This window comes from Caretta caretta, chromosome 11 (assembly GCF_965140235.1).
Source record: "Caretta caretta isolate rCarCar2 chromosome 11, rCarCar1.hap1, whole genome shotgun sequence".
Lineage (NCBI taxonomy): Eukaryota > Metazoa > Chordata > Testudines > Cheloniidae > Caretta > Caretta caretta.
The window spans coordinates 44,329,037-44,354,957 of record NC_134216.1 but is presented as its reverse complement, the minus strand read 5'-3'; the positions used below and the strand labels follow the sequence as shown (position 1 = coordinate 44,354,957).

Genomic DNA, 25,921 nt, shown 5'->3' with positions numbered 1-25,921 from the left:
AAATGTTACTGTGCAAATACAATAATGGCTATATCCCTTAGTAGTGTCCCTTTAAAAAGCCCTCCCCTTGACCAAACGTACAGTATTTGTTTGGCATTTATTTGAAAAAATGCCCCTGTGATAATAGGAGGCAAAATGCTACTCCTCCAAAACAATTGAATCCTAGATCAGTAGCTGAATGGCCCTCCAACAAGAAATGCAACAGCCATGAGAGTATTGACCGACTTCATTCTTTTGAGTGGGCAGGGTATAAAAACTGATATGAAATCTACTTTCTGAAGTCCTCTGGGAGCAGGCCTTTTCTGAATGTCAGTCCCCTGATACCTCGCAGGCATGGGGAAGCAGGTAGAACAGTGCGATGAAATGATGGCCATGTACACACTGTCAGATATGGTAAATTAGTTTCCTGTGGTCATACACATAAAATTCTGGGATTTTAGCAGTGTTGCAACTTTTGCTTAGGAGACTAACCACATATACAATATTGTGAAGATCATGAGGTCTTTCTACACTGATTATATACCTTTTTAATTTCTGCTAAGTCCAGTTTTTAACTTGACATTCATCCGCATCAAACAACCACACCTGGTGCTATTTGGGAATATTGTCAGCAGTCTTAAAAGGGTCAGTACTGAAATAAGCTCTTTTGTCTTGACGTGGTCCCTTCAGGGAAGCCTGCACTGTCCAACCATTTCTGTACCTATGTTATAGACAGAGGACATCACTCTCCAAGACAAACTTTTTTTTTATTAGCAATAAAACTAAAGAGGCGGGGTAAAGAAATATCAGTTGAATTTAATGGCATCCCAGTATTTCAGCCCCAGGTGGTATACAGTCAGACTGAAAATGTCAAATTTCCAGGATTTAAAATTGGAACTGAAAATTAAATTTAAATTATTTCAAACCTTTTAAGGAAGGGCCTTCTTTGTTGCTGTATGACATTGAAAAAAGTCACCCACCTGCAGTTTAAAAATTAGTACTGTTTATTGTATTGGTATTGCATGCTATATTTTGTAAGTATGATATAATCCAGGCAGAGCCTCTTGCAAAACATGGTTTACATACTTGACAAGTTGACTGTGCTTGTGTGTTAATCTGTCAAGACACGTTTTTTAAAAAAAATCAGTTTTGTTTTACTCTTGAGGGCTTGCCTATTTGCTGCATTTGAGATTAATATCCCATTATGATACTTTGAAAAAATCTTCACATAACTCATCTAAAGAAAAGTTGTTATGACTAAATGGAGCTATTCAATATTTTCATGGCTGCTTGGTCATAACAAGCTAAGAGGAAATTCCTTTTATTTTTTTTTTTAAATGCTTGTGACTAAGAGTGGTACTTGCCTGCTTGCCACTGCAATTAGAATGGAACAGTGATTGTGCCACTGGAATGGATGATGTTTGAAGTATCCTGCTCAAAACTTACAAGCAGCATGGCATCAAATGGTCAGGATTTTCTACCTGCCCCTAGCTGCTTTTGGCATTCCACACCTCTATACGTTGGATCTTCAGTCCCTTTATCTTCTGGCAGTTTCCCAGAGTGATAGATACCCTGCTGGGCAAGATGCTTGGGGACACTGTTATAAAACAGGATATTCCAAATTAGGTTCAGTTGCACCTAAATCATCTCATGACTTCACATTAACAAGTGCCCTAATTTCTGCTTTGGGCCAGCTTGCAACATTTTCACAGGCTGGCTTCTTCAGAGCTGTGCTCCAAAAGCTGCTTTGTAACATAGTAATCTCGAAGAAGGAGTTGTGGGTTAGAGAGTTATGTGCATCATGATCTAAAGGTTGGTGCAGCTCAGTTTCTACAAGTGGCAGGATTCTGGGAGAGCTTGGTCTCAGGCAAACTTAACTAGAGAGGCCACCCAAGGAGTGACTGGTATATTCTGAAACAGTGGTAAGTGGACTAATTGTTCCTTTGCAGCTAGTGCTTGTCATCTACACTGATGTTGCACTGGTAGAGATTGACATAGTGGTGGATGATACGGTGGTTAGACTTCTTTAGAGCAAATGTAGTTTAGTCAGTGGTGTGATCATCTGTGTGTGCACTGTTTGAAATTCTGTATTGTCACATATCTTAAAATCCATTATGGGGTCCATGCATTGCATGTTAAAATTGACTAGGGTAGATAAGGCCATAAGCAAAGTAACTCTGAATCCAGGAATTTAGAAGCTCTGCTCAGCTTCTGAGTTTCTGTTAGTCAAACATCTTCAGTTCAAGGAATTTCCACTGGTACTTTTAACATCTTTGAGCAAAATAGCTGTTTATACATCAGGCTATGCAGATTTTCAACAGGAATTCTGCAGAGGAATGGTTATGCACTCAGAAGTTAGTAAGAGGTTTAAATTTACAGCCTCAAGTGTTGTATCACTAGTCAAATGCAGTATGCAGCGGAAACAAATGCACTTGTTTTTATTGAAAAGTATAAATTATCTTGATGCCGATGGTGATTTTTTTTAGATTCCGAAGTAGATTCCCATATCATCATTATCGTTAAGACTGAAAGCAGAAGTACTTTTAAAAATAATCTCATTACAGTGTTGTAACTTGAAAAAAGTTGTTTACAAGTTAGGAAGTTCAGAATCAAACTTCTGACTGTTGGATTCTGAATTTCTAATTTGACCATTTGGGCTACAAACCTTGCATGTAGAAATAGTGTGTTCTTATGTTATGCCAGCATAAGACACGTAACGACAGACATCTTTACAGAAAGGAACACACAACAGTTTCTCTCTTGCTTTCTATAACCCTCTCAAATTCTATTTGGGAATATAATTTAAATGTAGGAACCTTGGGTCAGTTCCTCAGCTGGTGTAAATTGGTATAGCTCAACTGAATTCATTGGAACTACACAGATGTACGCCAGATGAAGTTCTGGCCCCTTTCCATCTGTTGCATTAGGAACTTGGCCTTTCCAGTCCACACTGGGGAATCGTTGCTCCCCTTTTAGCAATTCTGGATGTCTACAGATAACCCTCTATATTTAGTTTGCTGGTAAAAGGAAAAATGGCAGCCATTTAAGTAATTAAGTTGTTGGTAGGAATCTCTAAATATAGTCCAGATCATTCTGTAAGATCTTTGTATTGTTTACATCAGAAACATAGAATTATTGTAAGTGCAAATAGATGTGGTACTCTGAAAAATAAGCTTTTAATAAATTGTGTGTGTTGTGGCAGAATATTAAAAAATCCTTATGACATGTGACCATACTTTAATATTAGACTCTAGCAGAGATCTATTTTAAAATATGTTTAAAAGATTACTAATCTTTTATAATGTGAATTCACTGTGTTGCCCAGAATATTTTAGCTCATATTTTTAATTACAACCTATTTTTAATCTAATTTTCCTACTATTCACTTTGGGACAAGGAGGTCAAGTAACTTGCCCAAGGGGACAAAATGATTCAGCCAGAATTAAAATATGGGATCCTCCTTCTACTGTATTTTCCTGAAGCCATGACCTATATGTTAGTATTCTGTTCCTTTGCCTAACAAGTTGCTTCTAATTTTAGACAAGAAGTTAAATCGCTGCCTTCTTCCATAGTATCTTCCTTTGGAAAATTAACACAAGTACTTATAGAAGTGATCTAATAAATAAAAGGTTATCTTGTTGACTTGAGACATTCAGCACACAAACCGTAATTTGTCAGCAGATATTCAGGATAACTGTGCTGCTTCTGTTTTGTACATCAATAAATTGCCATCCTTCAGCTCTTGAATAATATGCCCCAGCATTCACTGTGCTGTTGCTGTTGGTAAGGTTGCCACACCTTTCAGGGAATGCAAGCTTTCTACCAAGGAAGCAAGAGAAGTATGTTTTTCTCCTCCTTCTGCCCCCAAAGTGCTTTTTTGTAAAGTTCTTTCGCTCTGTTCTAACAGTGGTATCAACCTTAACACCACCACGAGAGTCGTCCGGAGGTGGCAGCCAGCGCGGGTTATCTCACACCCCCACCTATATAACATAGCACACAGAGGGTGAGGCAGCAGAGATCAGATCATTCAGGTGAACCACAGAGTAGGAAAGAGATGGACAGAGCAAGGAGAACAAGCCAAGGGTGCTGTATCTGGGGTTAACCTTCTTTTATTTCCTGGATTTACCAACCTAGCCTATTTCTTCACCGAACTCTGTGATGACAGAGAGCTTGACCCTTTGTAGGGAAATAAAGACTTCTTAGCTGAGCTAAGGGTGGTATTGATGAATTCCCAAAGGAATTCATCTAACTTTCTTCAACCAAAGACAGTTGTTGTGATAAGAGGTAGAGGGGAAAGGCTGTATAAAATAGACTGTGGTTCTGAGCTATAACGAAAACCGGTTTTATCTTCAAATGCCATTCTTTCACTCTTAGAGCAAAAAAAGACTTGTCATCTCTGTCCTATAGCATATAGAATAACATTGAAAACTTACAAAGCTACGCAATACTGGTTTGGGAAAGAACTAGACTTTCTTAATCCTACAGGCAGCCTGTATTCTCTATCATAGTTCAACATTGAGTATGACCTCCCTTATAGAATGCACATTGGAGCATCTTATCGAACTGTAGCCAGCAGTTGTGGGAGATAACTTGTTGCAGCCCTAGCAAATGTTTAAAGTGTGCAGAAATGCCCTCTTACATTGTTTGTTTGGGGCATTCAGCCAGCATTTGATTTTAAGGTTGTACCTTAAAACAAAGCTGCAGGTCACCTTTAACATATTTATACAATAAATATGTGGATTATAAATGTATGCGCAATCAGTTTCTGCTAAGATAATAGATACAGTTATTACATAAAACTAGTAATTGTTTAACAGACACTGCATTGAGTGGCCTTGGGTTTAGTCTCATGATTTCCTTACCTGTTTCAACAGTTTATTTCAGCAATGAGTATTTGTAAAACATCTTCTTGTAAATAGAACAGATCTACATCTTGGGGGGGTAAGAAAGATATAATGATATTCATATTTGCCAACCATTTTGTTTTGGCCAGCATAGCTCTATGGGGCCTGACTCATTCAATACTTCAGCCCCTTTTTCGGGGGAGGCAGGGAGCAGAGCAGTCCCAGAGTTACGAGTTGTTTTGTAGGAAGGGGTAGCAGTGTGAGCAGATAGCTTAGCTATAGGAGGAGCTAGGAGGCAGAAAATCTCCCAGGCACACTAGGGAGTAGTAAGGGTGGCCGCAGGAGAGGAGCCTTGCAAAGAGGTAGGGGACAAAATCCGTTGAGGGGCAGCCTTTTTTTTGGTAGGGGTAAAGAATTGTTTGATTTCATTTGGTGAATGGTGTAAGAATAAGTTGTACTGGAACAATAGGGTAAAATCTTAGTAGGATGGACTCATTCCTTCCTCATTCCAAAGTAATAAACTGAGTACTATGCCTTTAAGAACCTTTAAGAAGTGAGGACATAAAGACCCATCATTTTATAAAGTGCAGTTATGTGCAATAATGGGCCTATATTTTCCTGCACAGTTGCCATGATTGTGTGCACTGGTGAAGTATCTGCATTTGCACTATGACTTTTGACTTGTTGTCAACTATGTATCATTAATATTTGGTTCTTTTGTCTTGGTGGTTTTAACCGTATAATACCTCTAAGTGGGAGTGGGAACAGCAAAGATGGCAAAGGTTATGGTTACATAACTGTTTCCTTTCCAAATCCTTCTTTTCATCACTCATAGCTTTCTGAAACTTTCAATTTAGAGGCAGAAGATGTAAAACAATTGGTGTCATGAAAGACCTGATTAACTTTGGAAAGTTTAATGATCAGTTTCTGACCATGAAAAGAATAAACAAAATATACTCTTTCCCTGTTACAGTGAAAAACGCTCTTGTGATTTCCACTCCTCCTGCCCCTCCCTTTAGTATGGTTATATCAATGTCTGTAGGTATGAGGTTGAATTTTGGAATGGAAAAGAGCCATCAGTGAGAAGTGCCATTTCAATGAAAACAACTTTGCCAGATCAAAACATGACTGACTGGAGGAAAAAACTGCACGTCAAGCAAGTGTAGTAAGGATTTGATTCTGCTCCCATTTAAGTCAATGACTTCACTGGGTGCAGGATTGAACCATGATTAATAATGCCAACATGGGGCTGGTGAAGTGACGCTAAAGAAGGTTGGGCTATGTGTGATTGAATGGCTAACTTGCTCCATAGAGGGGTGTGTTTTGTGAGGTAAAACTGGTACAATGCCAAATACGTGCAGGATTGGGGCTCCCTGCTGCAGGCCTGCTAAGGTGTCTTGACTAAGGCATTCCAGAGGTGCCTATCCAAATAGCTCCATGCTGTGGATTTTTCTTTTTTCATAGAAAACAAAACTGTGATAAGAGCATATTAAGGCTGCATTGTTAAGGACTGCTATGAATGACAGTAAAGGTTGGTACACAATCCTGAACTCTGCTCTTGTGCGTCTGCATTATGGGCTGGCTCAAATACACAAATGCACACTATTTCTCAAATACAATATCATACATTTTTTCTATAACCTTGGGTACTACAAATGCATACTTTCAAGTATTGCGTACTACTGTGTATTCCGGGCATTCATAAAGAAGACTCATGGATTATGAAAAGTACACAGTAAACTCTAAGTATGGTACAGGATAAGTATAACTGAATAATAATGAAAGTTTTCCCATCTGTTACAGCTATCTCTGTAGGTAACTGTATCATCTGCACCTAAGGAAGGCTTCTATATAGGTGCTTATCCTAGAAAATTCACTTTGTAGCTCATTGACTCATGTGGATTGCACCTAAGGAAAGCTGTGCTGTTGAGAAGAAAATGTGCAGCGTCAACATGAGTGTCAACAAAATTAAGTATCCTGGGGAGATGTTCCATGTGAATTTAAGATGATAAATGTTATGATGTACTAATTGAGAAATAATGCACGATCATGTCTTTTTAAAGCAGGGGTGCTGGAATTATTTTTATTATGGGGATGCTGAGAGACATTGACCCAAACTATAAACCCTGTAGACAATGGAAACCACTTCAAGCCAGGGTATGTGGCAGCACCCCTACTTCCAGCACCTATGGGTTTCAGATTGGGGTGAAAATAAGTGGTGGTTCACCCTCCAGAGGTAACTTCCCATTTAAGCGATTGGCAACAATTCTCTTCTATTAATTCTATTACTTCAGGCTGTTTGAAGCCTCAGGATAACAGTGCATCATGTTACATTTAACATTTTGAAGGTTGTCTTTTTAACAATTAGGGATAGGGATTTTTTTAATGTATCCATTTTTTTAAATGGAACCTAAGTTTCTGGCGCACAGGTTGACAGCCACCAGGAAAAAGTGTCAACTTGCTAGGATGTTGAGAACTGTTTTAATCCTTCCCCAGACGTAAACTGAATATTGTAATGCATGAGTGGATAGAGTTAAGGCTGCCACAAACATAACTTTATCTTAAGCTCTCTTTTGCTCCTAGATTGGCTGTGTGTATATGTGATGGGCTCTAGTGACCATGAACCTGCGGTAATGGTCCACCCAGTTAGGAAACACAGTAGAACTGGTTCACGTTGGAACTGGATTCAACTTTGTGGAAATGGATTCCCATGCCTAAGAACGGGGGCTGATGGGATAAACTTCTGTGTGCTAGTGCAACATCTAGGGAACCGCATGGCTTATCTGACTTGCGTAGAAGACATTTAACTTGTTCAGAGGACTGTCATTTCAGCGCTTTTCTAGTTAAAATTCCCCTATGGTACAAAAAACAAGGGATGAGAGAGAGAGAGTCTAGTGATAGATGCTGCTTTTACTACTAGAACGCCCCACTTTCATCCCCTACAGCAAGGTATAACTGTAGCAACCATCTACTGTCTGTCTCTGACATGGACAACTATCACTGGAGAGGGATTAAATTGAGGCTCAAATAATATAAGTAGTAATTTTATACTAGATGGGTGTTTGTTTAGACGTAATTTTTTCATACATTTATTTAGAATCTCTGTAAGGACAGATGTGTTCTTATGTTTGGGTCAAAACAGGAAAATTTGGATAATCCTGGTGAAACCACAGTAGTGACAAATAGCCAGTTCTTTGCAGTTCATTAGATTCTTTATCTGGTTATATGTTCATCCATTTTACATCCAGTAAAACAAATCTAGAAGGACAAAAAGTGTTATGTAAACTGGCTGAACCATGCTTCCCAGATGACTGCACCATTATCATAAAAACCCTCCTACATAAATCAGTCTGTAGTTTGTGGCACTGTCCACACGTAGTACGTGCATGGCTAGGTATAGCAGGATAGTTGGAAGACATCATTTAACAGGTAATTATTTTCCAAGTAATGTAGATTCAGTGTCTAAAATGGATTGACATACAAACAAGTGCTTCTGTGTAGCTATGGTTGAGATAGCAGCAATTCTTTAGATGCTGGTGAATTAAAATGTGTGTTTTAATGGTGGTTGTCTGCTTTTTATGTACCTAAGTTTTTATGTACCTAAATAAAGTTGGCATTTATTGAATTTAGTATAATGTAGGCTTGTACTGAGTTTAACTTGGAAAGAAAACTGTATTAATACTTGCTTTCCTGAAGTACAGTAGGTCTCCCACTGAGATGGCTGCTATTCAAACACCTTTCAAAATGGAGCTGTGTACTGTATATAGTGATTAGACAGCAGTTACAAAAGGGAGCTACAACAGAACCGCTCAGTCCACTTGCTGTTGCAGCAGTGCAGATTTTTGTTGCTGTATCAAACATGTAAAAACTAATGAAGCCCAACCCACTCCTTAACAGATCCTTTTGCCTGACCCACCCAATTTCCTTAGGCAGCTTGTGTAATCTAGTGTAACTCTATATACACTAGTTCTGTCAGCTAGTTGACAGAATCATGTTGTAATACTGCCAATAAAACACAGTATAGAAAAAACAAGACACTGTTTTGTTTAGCTGAAAGAGGGATTCTGAATTTGGCTTAAGTTTTTAAAAATGTATTTGAACGTTAGATTTGTTTGTGTATATGTGTACACATATAAATGTGCGTGTATATATGTATAATTTGACCAAAGATCTATATTTGACCAAAAGGAGGCTGGACTCAGTGTTGATATAGTTTGGAAATAATGTTAATTCACTAAGGCCTGCTCTAGATTTAAAACTTATACCAATATAGCTATGCTGGTATAAGCCCTTGTGCATATATACTTATACTGGCATAAAAGCACTTTTGCTGGTATAGCTTAAGGCAGAAGCACTTGTATGCCAATATAAGATACAGCTACATTAGGAGGATTGTGGACAAGGCCCAATTCTTTTATGAAAATAGAGACCAGAGAAGGTTTTTTTGGACTAGTTATGGGGATATGAATAATTTTTGTGCATAGTGGGTGGATCTCAGATTAACCTGAATAAGCAATATAATTAAGATTTAAAGATGAAGTATGATCACCATCTCCTGCCTTACATTGAAACTCTAAGGAAGTGAAAATGTGTAGGACGTATATAATTTGGTTACTGATCGCCTGGAAATCAACTTGGGACTTTGTGATTTAGGACAGTAGTTTCAAGAATTTGGGAGGCAGTGGTGACCAGCCAGGAGTAGGACACTTAACCTGGATTTGTTCAAGGGGGAAGTCCGCTTTTACTCACAGACTAAATCAAGACTCCCAATGGCTTCCTTTGGCCTAGAAGTTAAGGAGTAGAAAGGGGGAAGTTGACAGCATGAGACAATTATGGCAATGAATGCTAGGACTGACCTTTGAAAAATCAGATAATTGCAATCACTGTTTATTCTACTAGTAAAGTAGGGGCATGTCAGCATCCTTCAAGGCGCAGAAATGAGAGGGGCTGATATTTTTTCCCCTCTGGATTGATTAGAAGGTGTTGTGGGAAGATAATTCTAGGAATTGTCATTTTGCTTGGCTCTTTGAAATTCCATGCTATATGGTAGGACTTGGTAGAACAGAAGTCCATTTAAAAACTATTACTAGATACAAATTCACTGAACTTATGAAGACAAATATTCAGAATGTGCTTGATAAGAATCATTATAGCAAAATGCCAAGGAATCTGCTCGAAAAATCTGGAGAAACTCAAATTTCCCTACATGTATGCATTAGCTTCACCAACTGAATTTAATTCTTGTATGGTTCTCAGGAAGTGCAACAACTGGTATGAGAAATAAACCTTTTAAACTAGTATGTAACGCTGAGTGGAAATGCAAATGTCTACAGCGTAGGCAGCAGCTGGTGGGGTGTGTTGGGGATCTGAATTTTGGACATGGGCACTTAAAATGGCAGTTAGGTGCCTAAATCCCTCTATGGATCTAACTCTTGGTGTTCTGAACAGCCTTAGCAGACAATAATGACAATCATATAATTACACTACTTTCTAGCAAAGAGTGCTAATGAGGCAATATACTCCGCTCCAGGCATGCAAGCAATTTTTAAGGAGCAACAATGAAAAGGGAATTTGTATCTATTTTGCACACAAGAAAGATGGCGACTACAATGTAGCACTGTGTTTAAAATATATCTGAGAAAGAGGAGAAAGGAAGCACCCGTTTTGTCCCTTTCTTGCTTACTGACTGTGGTCCTGTCTTGTGGTTGGCATTAGGTGTCCGCAGCTATTAGTACAAGAATGAAACTGGACCTGCACATCAGATTGCTTTATCATCCTAGAATGGCTATTCTTTGTGGTCAGTCTTACGCATTTTACATTCTTTAAGTTTTGGGAGACATGTCAGTAAAATGACAGCCAGCTAGTGGCTGGGCATGGCACAGCAGGCTCCTCTTGCCAAATGCTGCTCCAGCCACAACTTCCTCACAGTGACAGAAGGGGTTTTTCCATCACTGTGGTAAATCCATCTCCTCAAGAGGCAGCAGCTAGGCTGATGGAAGAATGCCTCCATTGACTTAGCTGCATCTACTACTCCTGGGGGAGTTCTGCGCTACTGCACATGTGCAGAATGTATATCCCCCACAGATTTCTTTGCTTCCCCAGAGAAAAATGACTTTCTGACGGGGAAGCAAAGGAAAGCCACGAGAGCAGTCGTGCGACCTTCCCCAGCAATATGTTTTAGGTGCCCAGGGCAGCTGGCAGGGAGGTAAATCACTGCGGGGTAGGGAACAGGACTGGGGAAGACCCTGTTGGTGGCTCCTACCCTGCACTGGGCTCAGCTGCTAGTCCTGGCTGGGCTGGGGAGGGCGGGACTTCCTCTTCCCCTGCATGGCATCCAGGGCCATGTCAGACCCACCCCCAGATTTCTCCCCAAGCTGCAGGAAGCTCTGCACACTCCTCCCTCCCCCCACCCACCCCCACACACACTTCCTGCACCCATCTCTCTTCAGCTGCAGGGATCCCTGTACAGAGAGCTGCTCCCCCATCTGCCTGCCCATTCCCCATGTGTCCAGACCCCCTCATTCCCAGATCCTCCCATCAAGCCTCATCCGCCGCACTCTGAATCCCCCCCAATGAGCCCCACTCCACCTGCACCACCCCAACAAGCCACCCCCCACACCCAGATTCCGACCCCAACCAGCTGCACCTGGATCCCCACCACACTTGAGCCCCACTCTCCCAGCATCTGGACCCCACACCCAGACCCTCCTTCCAAGCTCTATCCTCCCCACACCCAGATCCCCTGCTTAGCCTCAACCACCTTCACCCCCCAGCAGAGTCCCATTACCGTTGCACTCAGAATCCCCCACCAAGCCCCTATGCATCCAGATCCGCACCTGGATCCCCCACTGATCCACCTGCACCCAGAACCCTCGCAACTGACACCTGGATCCCCACACTAGGATACTGCCTGCCCACACCTGGTGCACCTGCCACGGAGGGGCGAGGCACTGGGGTGTTTCTGGGGCAGGCCCAGTCCTTGTGCTGTGTCAGGGTTGTGTGTAGCCTCACTGCTGAGTCCGTGTTCTGTGGGGTGGAGGAGGAGCTGCACAGTGATCTCCCACCTGTGGGCAGCTAGCGGTCTGTGCTCCCCAGTGCCATGCTGGAGCCTCCACATTTATTTGACAAATAAAATTTGTAGAATTTTGCAGAATTAAAATATTCTTAATTTTTAATTTTTTGGTGCAGAATGTTTAAATTTTTGGCACAGGATGCCCTCAGGAATAATCTACAGTGCTGGTTAGTGACCTATGTTGCACAAGGTATGAAGTTTTTCACAACCCTGAGCGATGTAGCTAGGTCAACTAAGTTTTAGGTGTAGACGAGACCTCGGCCCTCCAGCCAGATCACTTTAAAGTCTCTTCCCCCTCTGGAGCAATGAAGTCCCACCAAAACCAGCCCCATGACCTTACATGTTTTAGGCTTTGAACTGTGGACCCTATGGTACTTAATGTCAGGACTTTCAAAAGACTTTATCCCCTTATATCAGGGGTTTTCATGCCACCTTCCCCGGTGGCAGCTAGGGAAACCCAGGCTCTCCCTCTTCTCTGGGTTCCAACCCAAGAACCTAATAGTGAGCAGGCAAGGTCTGTCTATTTAGACCCACCTCTTGCTATTTCCCTGGGCTTCCTTCCACCTCAGCCTGTCAGCAGGCCTTTCTCCACATCTTCCTCAAGCCACTGTGTACCGGAATCCACAGCTTCTCTAGGGTCACCCGTTTCAGTTCAGGAGGTTGGAGGGATCCCTCTGGAGTCCTCTTAAAAAAATCCCAGGTGAAGTTATAAAGTTACACCAAATTCTGCATTCCTGTGCTTGACCTTCCATTCCTCTCTTGAACACCTCCTGGGGTCTCTCAGAAAGTCCAGATCTTTTAATCAGACTGGAGCATGCTCCATGTCTTTCCTGATCTTTTGCCAGAGCTTCTTTTGAAGAGAGGATCCCATGGTCTGTTCTCCCCCAGGCTTCCTGAAGCCCCTCCTTTATAGTAGCTCTCCAGCTTCTCCCCAGCTGTGTCTCATCCTAAATTTATTTTAGCTCATCATCCAGAAGCACTAACTCAGTTCTCCAGCTCTCCTTAACCCTGTCCATCACACTGCCCTACCTCCTTTTGGGGTCTGTGTGAAATGTTGCTTGTTTCTAGTGCTTTTGTTTTGTAAATATGGAAACCTATGAGGATCCCTCTATATTGTTGGGCATGATAGAGACTATTGTCTGTTGTTGTTGGGGAAGAGTATCAAATTGTGAGGAGCAAGTGAGTACAGTTCTCCCACACACACCTTGAATGAGTTGAAACTGTTCCAGGAAGATTAATTTCAGACAAAATATATTAATCATTCACTTTTTAAAATTGATATTCCTGGAGTAGTGATGTTGATAGGGAGGATTTTAGTGGAGTATTTCACCCAAAGGATAAAATCAACTAATCAATATGTCTTTCTCCTCCCATGCATATTTAGAATAGCCCAAGATAACATTCCTAGCAAATTTTATTTAACACTGGGCAATCCAGACAAGATAACTTTGTGTTTATAACAGAGCATACTGGTAACTGTGTATTTATATTAGAACATACTGGTGTACAACAAGAGCTACAGTGTGTTGAATATAGTGATTATACTTATACAAATAGTATGAGCCTACATTCACAGGTGCATGATGGTATCTGGGAGGTTCTAGATTCAGTGCATCAGATTATAACTGTTTTAGCTGGCACAAGCTTAAATAAGTGTCTAGATAACAGTGGTAACTTGACAAACTGTGGAATAAAAGATTTTTCTCTCCCAATGTCAAACTTAAGTTTGTTTCTAAACAAACATTGAAATGTGAAGGGATGAGCCTATCTCCACTCTCTGAACTGGGGATGAAGTATGTGTTGGGACCTGTGGCCAATATTGCAGCAGGAATAGCCACCTGGACAGAGAATGGAATTTACCTAATAGAGATAAAGAGGAACATCCTTTCTGTAAAACCAGGGGTGGTTCAGGCACACTGGGGGACCCCTCTCATGTAATATTTCACCCTCCCCACCCCCCATGCTTAAAATTATTTTTTGAGAGGATGTACTGGCAGTGACAGACACAGTGGAGTCCAGAAGGAATAAAAGGTGATCCAGAAGTCTATGCAGGCAATGGTCAAAGGGTGTTGATTCATCCTCAGTCAAATCATCTTCAATAATTGGGTCATTAAGACAAGTATGACTGACAGAGAGGAGAGGCCTCTGACCTCCCAACCGACACCAATATCCCCACTTACCCGGTGTTATGTCTTGGCTCACAATGTGGGCCAGCAGCCAGGTCCATAATGGCTGGGCTGGGTCGGGGTTTGGCCTCCCTACTGTTCATGAGGCACAGCTTGCTCTACTTATTCTTCATGTGGTCTGGAATCAGATTACTTGAACTGCTATGCCCCCAAATCCATGCCTGTTTCATTGACTCTGCCACCTCTTCATTCTTCCAAAAATAAATTACTTCTGCTCTCCCAGTCAATTCTTGTGCCCAATTACATTTTTGTGTCATTTTTCACCCCCATCAAACAATCCTCTTTCCCTCCACCTCCACTATTGCCAACCTCAAATGTTTAAAAATCATGAGTCAGGCTCCCAAAAATTATGAGATGGTCTTAAAAATCAAGATTTTTTTTTAAAATGAACTTAACATTTTCTTTATCTGCTTTCTGGGCCTTTGGGGTTGTCTGGGGTCATTTTTTCAAGCTTTTCTCTGTAACCATGAGGGCTAGAAATGTGTTTTTAACAAAAGATGAGAATTTATCCTAATCATAAGATTCCAGGGTCTAAGTATTTTAAAAATAAAACCAAACAACCAAATATTGAGTCTTGTGATAAAATCATGAGACTTGACAGTGTGGTTCCCACAGTGCCCAAACAAATCAGTCCTGCCCTGCAAAGTGTGGTGGGCTGGGGCTCAGCCACTGCTGTTGTTACCCCTCCTGTTCCCCTTTTCTGAATAAGCAAAAGGCTTCCAGCTCCTTCTCTTGCACTTGGCCCTGTGCTCTTCCTCCCGCCTAGTATGTGGAGTAGTAGCTCAGAACCTACTCTGTTCTCACTTCCCTTCCTCTCTTGTGAACACAGCTGCAGCTCTAGATGCTCCCTGTCCACTCCTCTCACTTCCTGAAAAACAACTAGCAATGCCTAAGCTGCTTTTCCCACTCCTCTCCTGTTGAAGGGAGCATCACTTCTCTCCCCTTATTTGAATGCTGCCAAAGCTGGGGCTGCCTTCCCTCTGCTGAATTCATAACCTCTGTAAACCATCCCTTCATCCGTTGCTCCAACCTTTACTTATTTGTGTGTATGTGAAATTTTATCTTGACTTCTTTTTTTTTTTTTTTCCCCACATGTGACATCCCATGATTCTTTGGTATATCGCTTCTATTAACATTCCATTTGGGATCTCTGTTGCTAAAGCTGTTCCAATTTGTGTAGGGTTCTTTGTCAAAGGATGTGACTCTACTTAAAATAACAGCATTAATGTGCCCTTTCAGAAGGGATTAGATAATAATGGTTTGTGAAAATTCCATTTGGGATGGTGGATTGTTTTCCAGGGTGACACTTATGCCATCAGATGTTTGAATTTTATCATCTCTACCTGTAAATGTCTTGTGCTCCAAAAATCAAATTAAAAACCTCAAATCCAACACAATGAGCAGTTTTTAAAATTACTGTTTTGACCACAAAAACTTGCTAGTCCATGAAAATAACAAATACAACATGGATATATATTTAGAATCCCTCTCCTTTGTTTACCCTATTGCAAATATGTTTGCTTAAAAGCAATAAGAGTTTATAGTCAAACTTTGCAATCCAGAGTTTCACATAAAATGTATAACAGACTACCCAGATGGCAAATGCTGATATGTAAATCTAAAACATGAAAATTTCCACTGGGGGCCAGATGGTGGCTTAATGTGAACTGTTTAACATTTTATGCTTATCTTATTAAAACTGCCTTTACAAGACTAAAGCTGTAGTAGTTAGCAGCGTGGTTTGGAAAAGACTCTGGAACAGCCTATCACTAAATGAACAAAAAAGCAAACACTGAGCAGAAGGCAACATTTGCTGCATGGACCACGGGAGAGAAAAGCAGATCCATGTCTGATTGGAGAGGTGGTTCTTCCTCCATTTATACATAGGTAAAGAAAAATCCCCCAAAATCATTGTTAGCCTTATTTTCAAAGGTACTGTGCACACACCGCTCCATTTGAAGCATGAAATACTTGGACTATGATACTGAGGGATGTGACATACACATTCAATAACCTAATGCTTTGTATTTTCCATTAAAACATATTTTTTGAGGTGTGGGAATTTACTTTTTATATTTTTTTTTAAAAGACCTAATCCTGCATCCTTAAAATCAGTGGGAGTTTTGCCCTTGACTTCAATGAGAGCAGGATTGAACTATTAGCCTAAACTAGGGAAAAATATCCCTGATGGAAAAACTAGTTCAGATAACAGATTATTTTCCGAATACTGAGATGGCTCAGCTTCTTCCTTCGGCATTCCTCTTTTTAGCTTTTGCCCAAACAACTATTTCCTCTGATATGATGCAAGAGCTTACACAACTGAGGAGAGAACAAACGGCCACTTGTGAAGTAAGTCACATGGTGAACCATTAGAGCCCTTACAGTAAATGCCTTCTGTATTAAGGATGTGGTAAGCAGGGCTCTGAAAAGGAGCAGTGACGTGTGTGTACACGTATCATTTATAAATCTGATATGGAATTCTTAATGCATTTAATTTAGTTTGGACATTAGTGTGCACCTGCTGTTCCCATCAGCACTTCCACTTGAACCTTTCTGGCTTAACATATCACACACACACATTTGTAGAAAATATATGTTAATTAGAAAATAACTGTTAAGAGTCAGATACATATATTAAAATAGTTTTAATCAAACCACTTCAGAGTAGACTGTTAAGGGTTTCCTATATTTTGACCTGATGCTTTGGAATAATGCACAAAATTCTGTACATTTTGTTGAGTATTATTGCCATTATCAAATTATTGGCTTACAATGTTAAAATACATATAGCATATTTAAATATCTTGCTAGTGGAAATTTGACATCTAAAATAATATCTTGAGTAGAACATGACCCTCCCCAGGGAACCAAATTTGCTTGAATTTTTACTAGTGTTAAAGTTTTATGACAGGTTTCAGAGTAACAGCCGTGTTAGTCTGTATTCGCAAAAAGAAAACGAGTACTTGTGGCACCTTAGAGACTAACCAATTTATTTGAGCATAAGCTTTCGTGAGCTAACAGCTCACTTCATCGTTCCAGTGAACTCCAAAGCCCTTTTCTTTTATAGACTACATAGAATTAATTTTGTCTATTGAAACACCTCAAGCACTTTTTAGGATAGGTGCAGCTTGTGTAAGTAAAGTATTTTCTGAAAAAAAGCAGTCACCTCCTGAGGGGAACACAGCAACTGTGTAACAAAATATAGCAATGCTGCACAACAGTTTTAGATAGAGAGAATTCAGATGTGCAGAGTGTAACTAACAGTTTTGGAATGCAGTCAGGACACTGGGACTAACCATCCTCTTATGAAAAGTGGGAGATGCTTAGTGACCTCAGATGGTCAGTACTCTAACTTACTTGTCCAAAAGACAGCACAACTGAACCTCTATTATTATGATCCTGCATTCCTTCTAAATGATTCAGAAGATTGCTTACTGAGATGCCTAAACTGCTTCTTTGAGCAGCTGGAGTTTATTTGGAGGTCTCCCATTGGAGGTCTCCCACCCAAATACTGATCCAGATCAGCACTGCTTATTTTGAGATTAGAATCCCACAGCCTGAAGTGGCTTGGCTGATGGCTTTAGGTCAGTGGTTTTCAACTTGTGGTCCATGGACCCCTGGGGGTCTGCAGACTATGTCTAAGAAGTCCATGAAAGGTGAAAATAAATATGAAAATAAAGTTTCAGATCCCAGAAAAGGCATTCTGTTTTTCTGATCAATCAAAACTATGTGAATACCCCCACCTACAGGTCAGAACCTGGAAGTGATGTTACCATAGAAGCCCACAGTTTAGCACCCTTTCTCCTGCTGCCAAGCATGTGCAACATTTATAGCTGAATTCTGTTCAGTTGCTTTTCAGTCTAAGACTTCTATGGTAGGGGACCGCGGACCACAGGTTGAATTTCCAAAGGGGTCCACACCTCTATTTGAAATGTTTTGGGGGTCCTCAAATGAAGAAAAGTTGAAAACCACTACTTTAGGAGATGCATTTTCATATTTAAGCTATGGGTTTCTCCTCTAAAGAGAACAAAGTGTACCTCCCACATTCTCTTTTTCTGATCAGTTTTGTTGAAATTTAAACTGAAACTGATTAACAGTTCTGTAGTTCCAATGGCCTAGTCTGTTGGAGACCAGGGAGAAATAGAGCTCTGTTGATTTATCTCAGCCCACACATCATGAAAAATGTTTTGAGTAACAAATTGTCATGGTGCCTTGTAAATCAATAATTCAGAAACGTGCCCTAAAATCCAGATCCTGCAGGTTTGTCCAGAACATATTGCAAATGCTCTGACACTAAAAAGGAGTTTCAAATCTGCTACAAGAAAAGAGGATGAGCAGCTGGTAAACTACTGGCCCTTAATGAAGCCATACCATATTACAATATCTTCATTTACTGCACAATTTAGTTAGGTTTACCCTGCCAATCTGGAGAGACCAAACCACTGTCTTGGACAGCCACTCTAATTTCAGCTTCTTCACTGCTGGCCATAAAGCAGAATTTAGTCTCTCACAGTTAGGTATATCAAATACGTATGTAAATATGTAGTAATGCATATATTCTGTATTACAAGCAGGTATCCTAAATATACCAATTAAAAACAATCAGTTCCTTAATAATCGTTAGAAATCATAATTCCTTCTAACCCTAAGTATTGCTACTAATGGTACAGAGAAGATTTCAGTGAAGAAATCAAAGATTATTGAACTTATCTGTGGTTCAAAATGGACTTTCATTAAAATGTTGGCCTTAAACTTGTGCCCTAGTTGAAGCTAGTTTATAAAGTTAAGAAAAGTTATTGGTTTACTATTTTGGCAAGGTAAATTATCCCAAGTTCTGGGATTGCTATCTGAACTGGAACAATTTTGATTTAATTAAGTGAATGTTGGTGTAATATTACTGTTGTATTAACGTGATGCAAATGCTCAGGACTAAGCAGTGAGTTTGCATGTGTCTACTATTGAAGTGTAGTTTACTCCTTTTTTTTTTTTTCCTGAAGCACACAGTTGCCTTATCTTTTCCATTCATAAATTAGTCTTTTTTTTTATTATATCACAGACATTAGCACTATATGTCCATAAACTATGTTCCATCATCTTAATTAATTTCTTGGTTGATTATCTCTTGGGATGTTTGATTTTGTTCACACTAAAATATACCCAAAATTTCAGCCTCTAAAAATTCTGAATATTTGAACACTAGAAAATGCATATTGATATAGTTTTCATTAACTAAAAAGGGAAAGTATATAACCAAACAAAATTCATTGATCAAGTGGCATTTTCTAAATGGTGGAACTTACTTTAGTTCTATCCTGAGACATCACAGAGTTGCACTTTCCAAATTAAATATATATGGGGATTCTGACTTCAAAGGTTGTTGCCTCTTTATAAGCTCTCTCTATTAAGTGATGAGCCAGAACCACAATTGTCAGATTTGGCACCTACTGATTTATACAAACTGTGCTAATCCATCTCTGGAACACTTTTGGTATGGTTGACCTGGTTTAACCTTTAAACTACAAATCTGTAATAATTATTACTAATAATTGTGTGTTTAGTGAAATTCCTCTAGGTACAATGGTAGTAAGATTGGTGACTTTGAAATTCTGTAGCCTCTAATGAATATTAATTTTTAATAGTATGAAGGAACAGAACTTTTTTTTAACTTATATTTTACAATATATAGATAGTGATTAATTGTCATTACTCAACATCTTACAATATATTTTTAGTCAACTTTGAAATTTTATGCAATACATACAGAAACAATTCACCCAGCTGATATTAAGTCACATGTCTCTTAATTCTTCCTCTATCTTCATGCTTTCTAATAGCTAATTAAGTAGGAAGGATTTCTTTATGCCCTTCTGGCTGGCTGACAAATGACCACATCTCACAAATTGTATGCATTACAGTAACCAACTGTAATGTGTTGATTATTGATGCGCTTTATGAGGAAACATTTTTTGTGTGTGTGTGCATGCAAGCACATGTGCTTACTACAATGAGAAAACAGCCTATTCACGTTTTTTATATAAAACTGGGAGCTGTTTTAGAAAGAGAACAAAATCCATGCTTGGAATTAGAAATAAACATACATTTTGCTTAGGTGATTTGGTAGGCCTGAAAACCTCAGATAGTTACACAAGTTTAACTGTTTAGTACAGAATTACTATGCTTTAACATTTTAAACAAATTTTGCTGTAGAGGCGTCTGTCCTTTTAAAAAATTATCATCTTTCCTATCCACAGGACATGAACTTGATTGACATTCTTTGGAGGCAAGATATAGACCTTGGGGCAAGACGTGAAGTTTTTGATTTTAGTCAAAGACAGAAGGAATATGAACTCGAAAAGCAGAAGAAACTTGAAAAGGAGAGACAAGAACAGCTCCAAAAAGAGCAAGAAAAAGCTTTACTGGCTCAGCTGCAGCTGGATGAAGAAACAGGTGAATTTATTCCCATTCAGCCTGCCCAGCACATTGAGTCAGACAACACAGGCATGCCAACCAATTTTTCAAAGGTAAAAAACAGTATTTTTTTCTCTTATGTTGATATATATCATGTATATGTGTCTTCATTATTCCTCCTTGTGAATAAGATGATAAAACTGCTGGTTACCTAAACTTAGTTTGTATTTGTAGAGGGAGGAATCTTCAGTCATCCAAAAATAAACTTAATACATTTTTTCCATATCTTTCCTATGTAGACTACGCATATTTCAAAACCAGAAGCAGATGCCTTGTCCTTTGATGACTGCATGCAGCTTTTGGCAGAAACATTCTCGTATGTAGATGATGATGAGGTAAAATATCAACCTAATGCTTAGTATAGTTGGAGGGGTTTTGCGGGGGGGAGGCAATGATAACACATCTGCTCTTGCACAACTTTATTCTCAAGTTTGTTTTTTTTTTTACTTCTGTTATTATGATGAGTCTTTTAATGGAATATTTTCACATTATTGTACTATATTAGGCAAAATACAGTGATTTATATGTATCTAATACTCTTTCAAGGGGACACGTGTGGATCTGTTATATGGGAATAATACAGAGAGCACCAAGAATGACTTTTGCTTGATGCCTTACCAAGTTATGTATATTTATAAAATTCCAGGTTTCTTCGGCTGCATTTCAAGTGTTGGTACCTGCTCATGTAGATAGCGACGCAATCTTCATTACTACTAATCAGACTCAGCCACCTGAATCATCAGTCCTTCAATCTTCTGTTGCTGAAGTAGATAATATGCAAAACATAGAGCAAGTCTGGGAAGAATTACTGTCCATTCCAGAACTACAGGTAAGGGTTAATGTAAGCAGCAGCTGAAAGAATGGCAGAGTATTCTGGGACAACGTCTCCAAAGAATTCAGAACAATAACAGTGCAGTCATTCTTAAGGAATGGTAACAAGCCCATCAGGCTAGTAGCTGCAGAGTTTTTGTAAATTAGTGTTTGCTTTAATAAGAAATACATTGAGCATCTAAACTATAATTAATCAAAAGCAGTGTAAGAGGGGAGACTTCAAGAGAAGAGGGTTATTTACCTAATACTGTGTGAAAATTATATTCTGTCTTCCTGGCCATAATGTTTCTATTTTTACTGATACTTGAGCTGGCTCTGTGTTAAATACAGAAACCTGTTACTGCACTGTCATGTTTGAAATTTTACCTGCAGAAATGTGAGGAACCTCTAAATTATGGTTCCTACAGCAACCATTAGTCTATCTCCAGATACTACTCTAAAAGTATTTGTGGTATAATGTTTAACTTTATATTATTTACATTATTATATTACAGTATATATAAAATACAAAACAGAATATTGCATATGCGGTGGGGGTTATAACTTGGCATTTCTTGATTGTCTTTGCAATTAGAAACTTTGAAGTTGCTTTTATTTAGATTTTGCATTTACCTTCCACCGTGGGAGAAAAAAGCTTTTAAAAGAATAGTATTGGTATATTCGAGACTAATTATGGCTGCTTGTTCTATGAAAACATTATTTGTATTTCAGTTGCAGTCAAACTCTGTTAGGTGCTGTACATGCGGTGAATATGTCAAGCTAAAAATCAATTTGCTCTTTTACTAATCTGAGCATTTCAGAGACTAGCTTATTTATTTAATCACCTCTGCTGTGTTTTTACTTGAACTTCACCCAAATTGGACTGTAAAATTAGACTAGTTTATTTTTCATTATTTATTTTAATGTTTTTCACAAGCACAAAGCTGCTGTTTTTTTGGATTGCAAACTGATCAAAGGAATGCTTAAAAGGACACTGTCAATGTGAAAGCAAGTCCATTTAACAAAACTTAGTTAGAAAGTAACATCAGGTACTACATCTGCTCTGACCCTATCGCTAATTTTTGTGTTTTTCACAATTAATTTTTCTGTGGTGGTTGGTTTTTTTTGGTGTGTTTTTTTTTTTCCCCCCCAATCTTCCCTTTTGTTTGTGTGAAAGACCCACACAACCAAAACAGGGAATTGAGTGACTATACAGGGGCAACAATGAAACTGACAATACAAAAAGTAAACCAAAAAAAGAAAAAACCCTTAAATGTCACTATTATAATTCTGAAGTTGAACAAATTTTCTGGGAGAAGACAGAGATTTAAATTGAGGGTATCCCCTTTAAAGGATTAGTTTAATGAGTAAAGAAAAACCCAAAAGATCTCGTATCTGGTAAATCCTAGTTTAGGTATGATTTTTATTTGTGTTTAAACAATCCGTGTGTGGCCCTCTTTAAGAGGACCAGAATTATTTTTGTAATTGCCTAATTCTGAAAGGACAGAAGGCATACTTTGATACCAGCTTCCTTCCATAAATGTTAAGATTGCTACCCTGTTGGAAAGAATGTTGTTTTTGTAGCCAATAAAGCCCATCAAAATAATAGTCTTCAACACTTACACTAATGTTAACCAGTTTAACTAAAAGTATGTGGGTTGAATTAATGTTTGTAAAGCCCCATGTTAGTTCTGTTTATTACATAGTAAATTAAATTTCTCTGCACCAAACAGCTGCTTCATTGAGTACCACCTAAAAGACCAAAGATCTCGTAAAAATCTTTTCCATAGTTTGACATTTAAGGGATAGTTGTTTGCTAATATCATTCAGTAAATCGTATGCTGTGACTTTAAGTTGCTGTATTAATGTTAAATCTATTTGTATTATAGTGTTGCTTAAGGCGTATTCAGATTCGGCAGCACCAGGATCCATATTGGCAATTTACCAGAGCAGGAGGGATGCATCTAGCTTCCATATAATGGGAGCATATTGCAGCAAGTCTTTATTTTGGTTTATTGGTATGATTTTGGGACACTACAGGTGCCAGAATGCTATATTATCTACCTGGTGACTCTGCTGAGAACAAAAAGATTCATCCTCTGCTAGGACTTGCAGTCCCCAGAGACTGACCCTTTGTAATAAAATAAGCACAGCAGTGGGCAGTGCTATGACCACCCAAGTTATATAGCAATGCTTTAATGGCCATTTTATGTGTACTGTGTATTGATCTCAGAAGGGCAATATTAAATTTGTGGATATAGATATCAAAATATTTTGTGAATTTATTATTGATAAACTTCTCTTTGTAACATTTCTTCATATAGTGTCTTAACATTGAAAATGATAACCTGGCTGAAGTAACCACTATTGCAAACCCAGAAACCAAGCCATCAGAGATTCACAGTAACTTCTACAGCTCATCATCCATTACTGTTAATTGCAATTCAGATTTCCTCAACACTTTTGAGGATTCCTTTTCTAGCATCCTACCACCAGAAGATCTCAGTCAGCTGGGACTGGACTCTTTAGATACCACTTCATGTTTAAGCTCCAACTTTTCTGAAGATTTCTACTCCACCTTCGTTGATCCAAAGGTGAATGGTGACACAGCAGCACCACATGTTGTCAGTGAGTCATTTGCTGAAATTCCATATGAACCTATTGATATTTCTGATTTCTCACTGTGTAAAGCTTTTAATGGTGACCATCAAGGAAATGCACCAGAATGTAATGATTCTGACTCTGGTATTTCATTGAACGCACATTCCAGTACTGCATCACCTGAACATTCTGTTGAATCATCTGTCTTTGGAGATACAGCTTTTGGATACAGTGATTCTGAAATGGAAGAAATGGAGAGTGCTCCTGGAAGTCTGCAACAGAGCAATGCTCAAATGTATTCATTGCAGTTCCATGATCCAGTCTCTCCTTCCCTGGGGCCAAGCACTCAAAAGTCTGATCTGCAATGTGTAAATACACCAAAGAGAGAACTACCTGCTAGTCCAGGCCACCCCAAAGCTCCATTTACAAGAGATAAACCTTCACGCTACCTTGAAGCTCATTTCACAAGAGATGAGCAAAGAGCAAAAGCTCTGCATATCCCTTTCTCTGTAGAAAAAATCATCAACCTTCCTGTGGATGACTTCAATGAAATGATGTCTAAGGAGCAGTTCAATGAGGCCCAGCTTGCACTTATTCGAGATATACGCAGGAGAGGCAAGAATAAAGTGGCTGCTCAAAACTGCCGTAAAAGGAAACTGGAAAACATAGTGGAACTGGAGCAAGACTTGGGTCGTTTAAAGGATGAAAAAGAGAAATTGCTTAAAGAAAAAGGAGAGAATGACAAAAGCATCCGTCTAATGAAAAAGCAGCTTACCAACTTGTATCTTGAGGTCTTCAGCATGCTACATGATGAAAATGGAAAGCCTTACTCTCCCAGTGAATACTCACTGCAGCAAACAAAAGATGGCAGCATCTTCCTTGTTCCTAAAAGCAAGAAGCCAGAGACTAAATTTTGACAGGCAAGGAAGCTAACTGGCTTTGACAGAGCTGGTATTTTTATTCTAATAGCTTTTACTGTGATGTGAAATGCAGAATTGTTATATTTTAAAGTGATTCTATGCAAATATATATCTAAAGTTAATAACTAGTATATTAAATACACAAGTTAAAAAACTCTAATGCATATGTATGCAAAATGTGTAATCTCCTTTTTCTAACAGTCAATATTTCCTTCTTTATAGCACCACTTTGGCTAGTTTCTGTATGAGTGTAAATATTTAAAGACATCTTATTTATATACTGTTCTATCTCATCTGTTATATTCATAGATTTATATGAAATAAATATATATATATGATTTTAGCTGGCTAAATACAATTGGTCTTGCAACAGATTATATGACTTCAGACATTTTTATAAATATAAATTGAATAATGTTTGCCACTTTTCTTATATATTTTTATTTGCTTTACATTTAAAATAAAAGCTTTACTTTAGTATACAAGTTGATAAAGTATATTATTTTGATTTGTCTTAATAATTTGTGAAATCTTTTTTTTTAACTGCACACCATTCATGTTTACTTCCCCTAAATAGGTTATTCACTAACTTACAAACTTTCACTTTTTTTACAAAGATGAGCCATCATATAAACAAGCTATATAATTATTAACTTGAAATGCAGTATACAACATTGTCAGCATTACCAAGGCCAGGTCTACACTACAGACCTATATTTGTATAACTGCGTTGCTCAGGGGCATGAAAAATCCACCCCCCCCGAGCAACGTAATTATACCGATCGAAACACACATCCTCCCCCCCCCCACCATCACACACACATAAACACACACACACACCCCCCATGTAGAGAGCGCTATGTTGGCAGAAGAGGTGCTCCTGCCGACATACCTACCACCTCTTGGGGTAGTGGATTAACTACACTGACAAGAGAAGTCGGCAGTGCAGTCTGCACCAGTGTAACGTTTTATGTGTTAACTTGACTTACACTTCATATAAATTTTAACTACCTTTTTAAAGAGGTACTGTCACCTTTAATG

At 38.9% G+C, this 25,921-nt stretch overlaps 1 protein-coding gene across 2 annotated transcripts in view; it reads left to right on the top strand.

Moving 5' to 3' along the window:
• The window catches only part of NFE2L2 (NFE2 like bZIP transcription factor 2), a 42,074-nt gene extending 16,709 nt beyond the window's left edge, over positions 1–25,365 (top strand). The window contains exons 2-6 of one of the 2 annotated variants that reach the window (XM_048870398.2): positions 16,351–16,430; positions 20,333–20,602; positions 20,789–20,884; positions 21,196–21,378; positions 23,684–25,365. In XM_048870398.2, coding sequence (XP_048726355.1) covers positions 16,380–16,430; positions 20,333–20,602; positions 20,789–20,884; positions 21,196–21,378; positions 23,684–24,877 — 1,794 coding nt within the window. In that variant the 5' untranslated portion in view covers positions 16,351–16,379 and the 3' untranslated portion in view covers positions 24,878–25,365. The remainder of the gene's footprint in view (positions 1–16,350; positions 16,431–20,332; positions 20,603–20,788; positions 20,885–21,195; positions 21,379–23,683) is intronic. The other variant, XM_048870399.2, reaches the window with a different exon arrangement.
• The last annotated feature ends 556 nt before the right edge of the window (positions 25,366–25,921 follow it).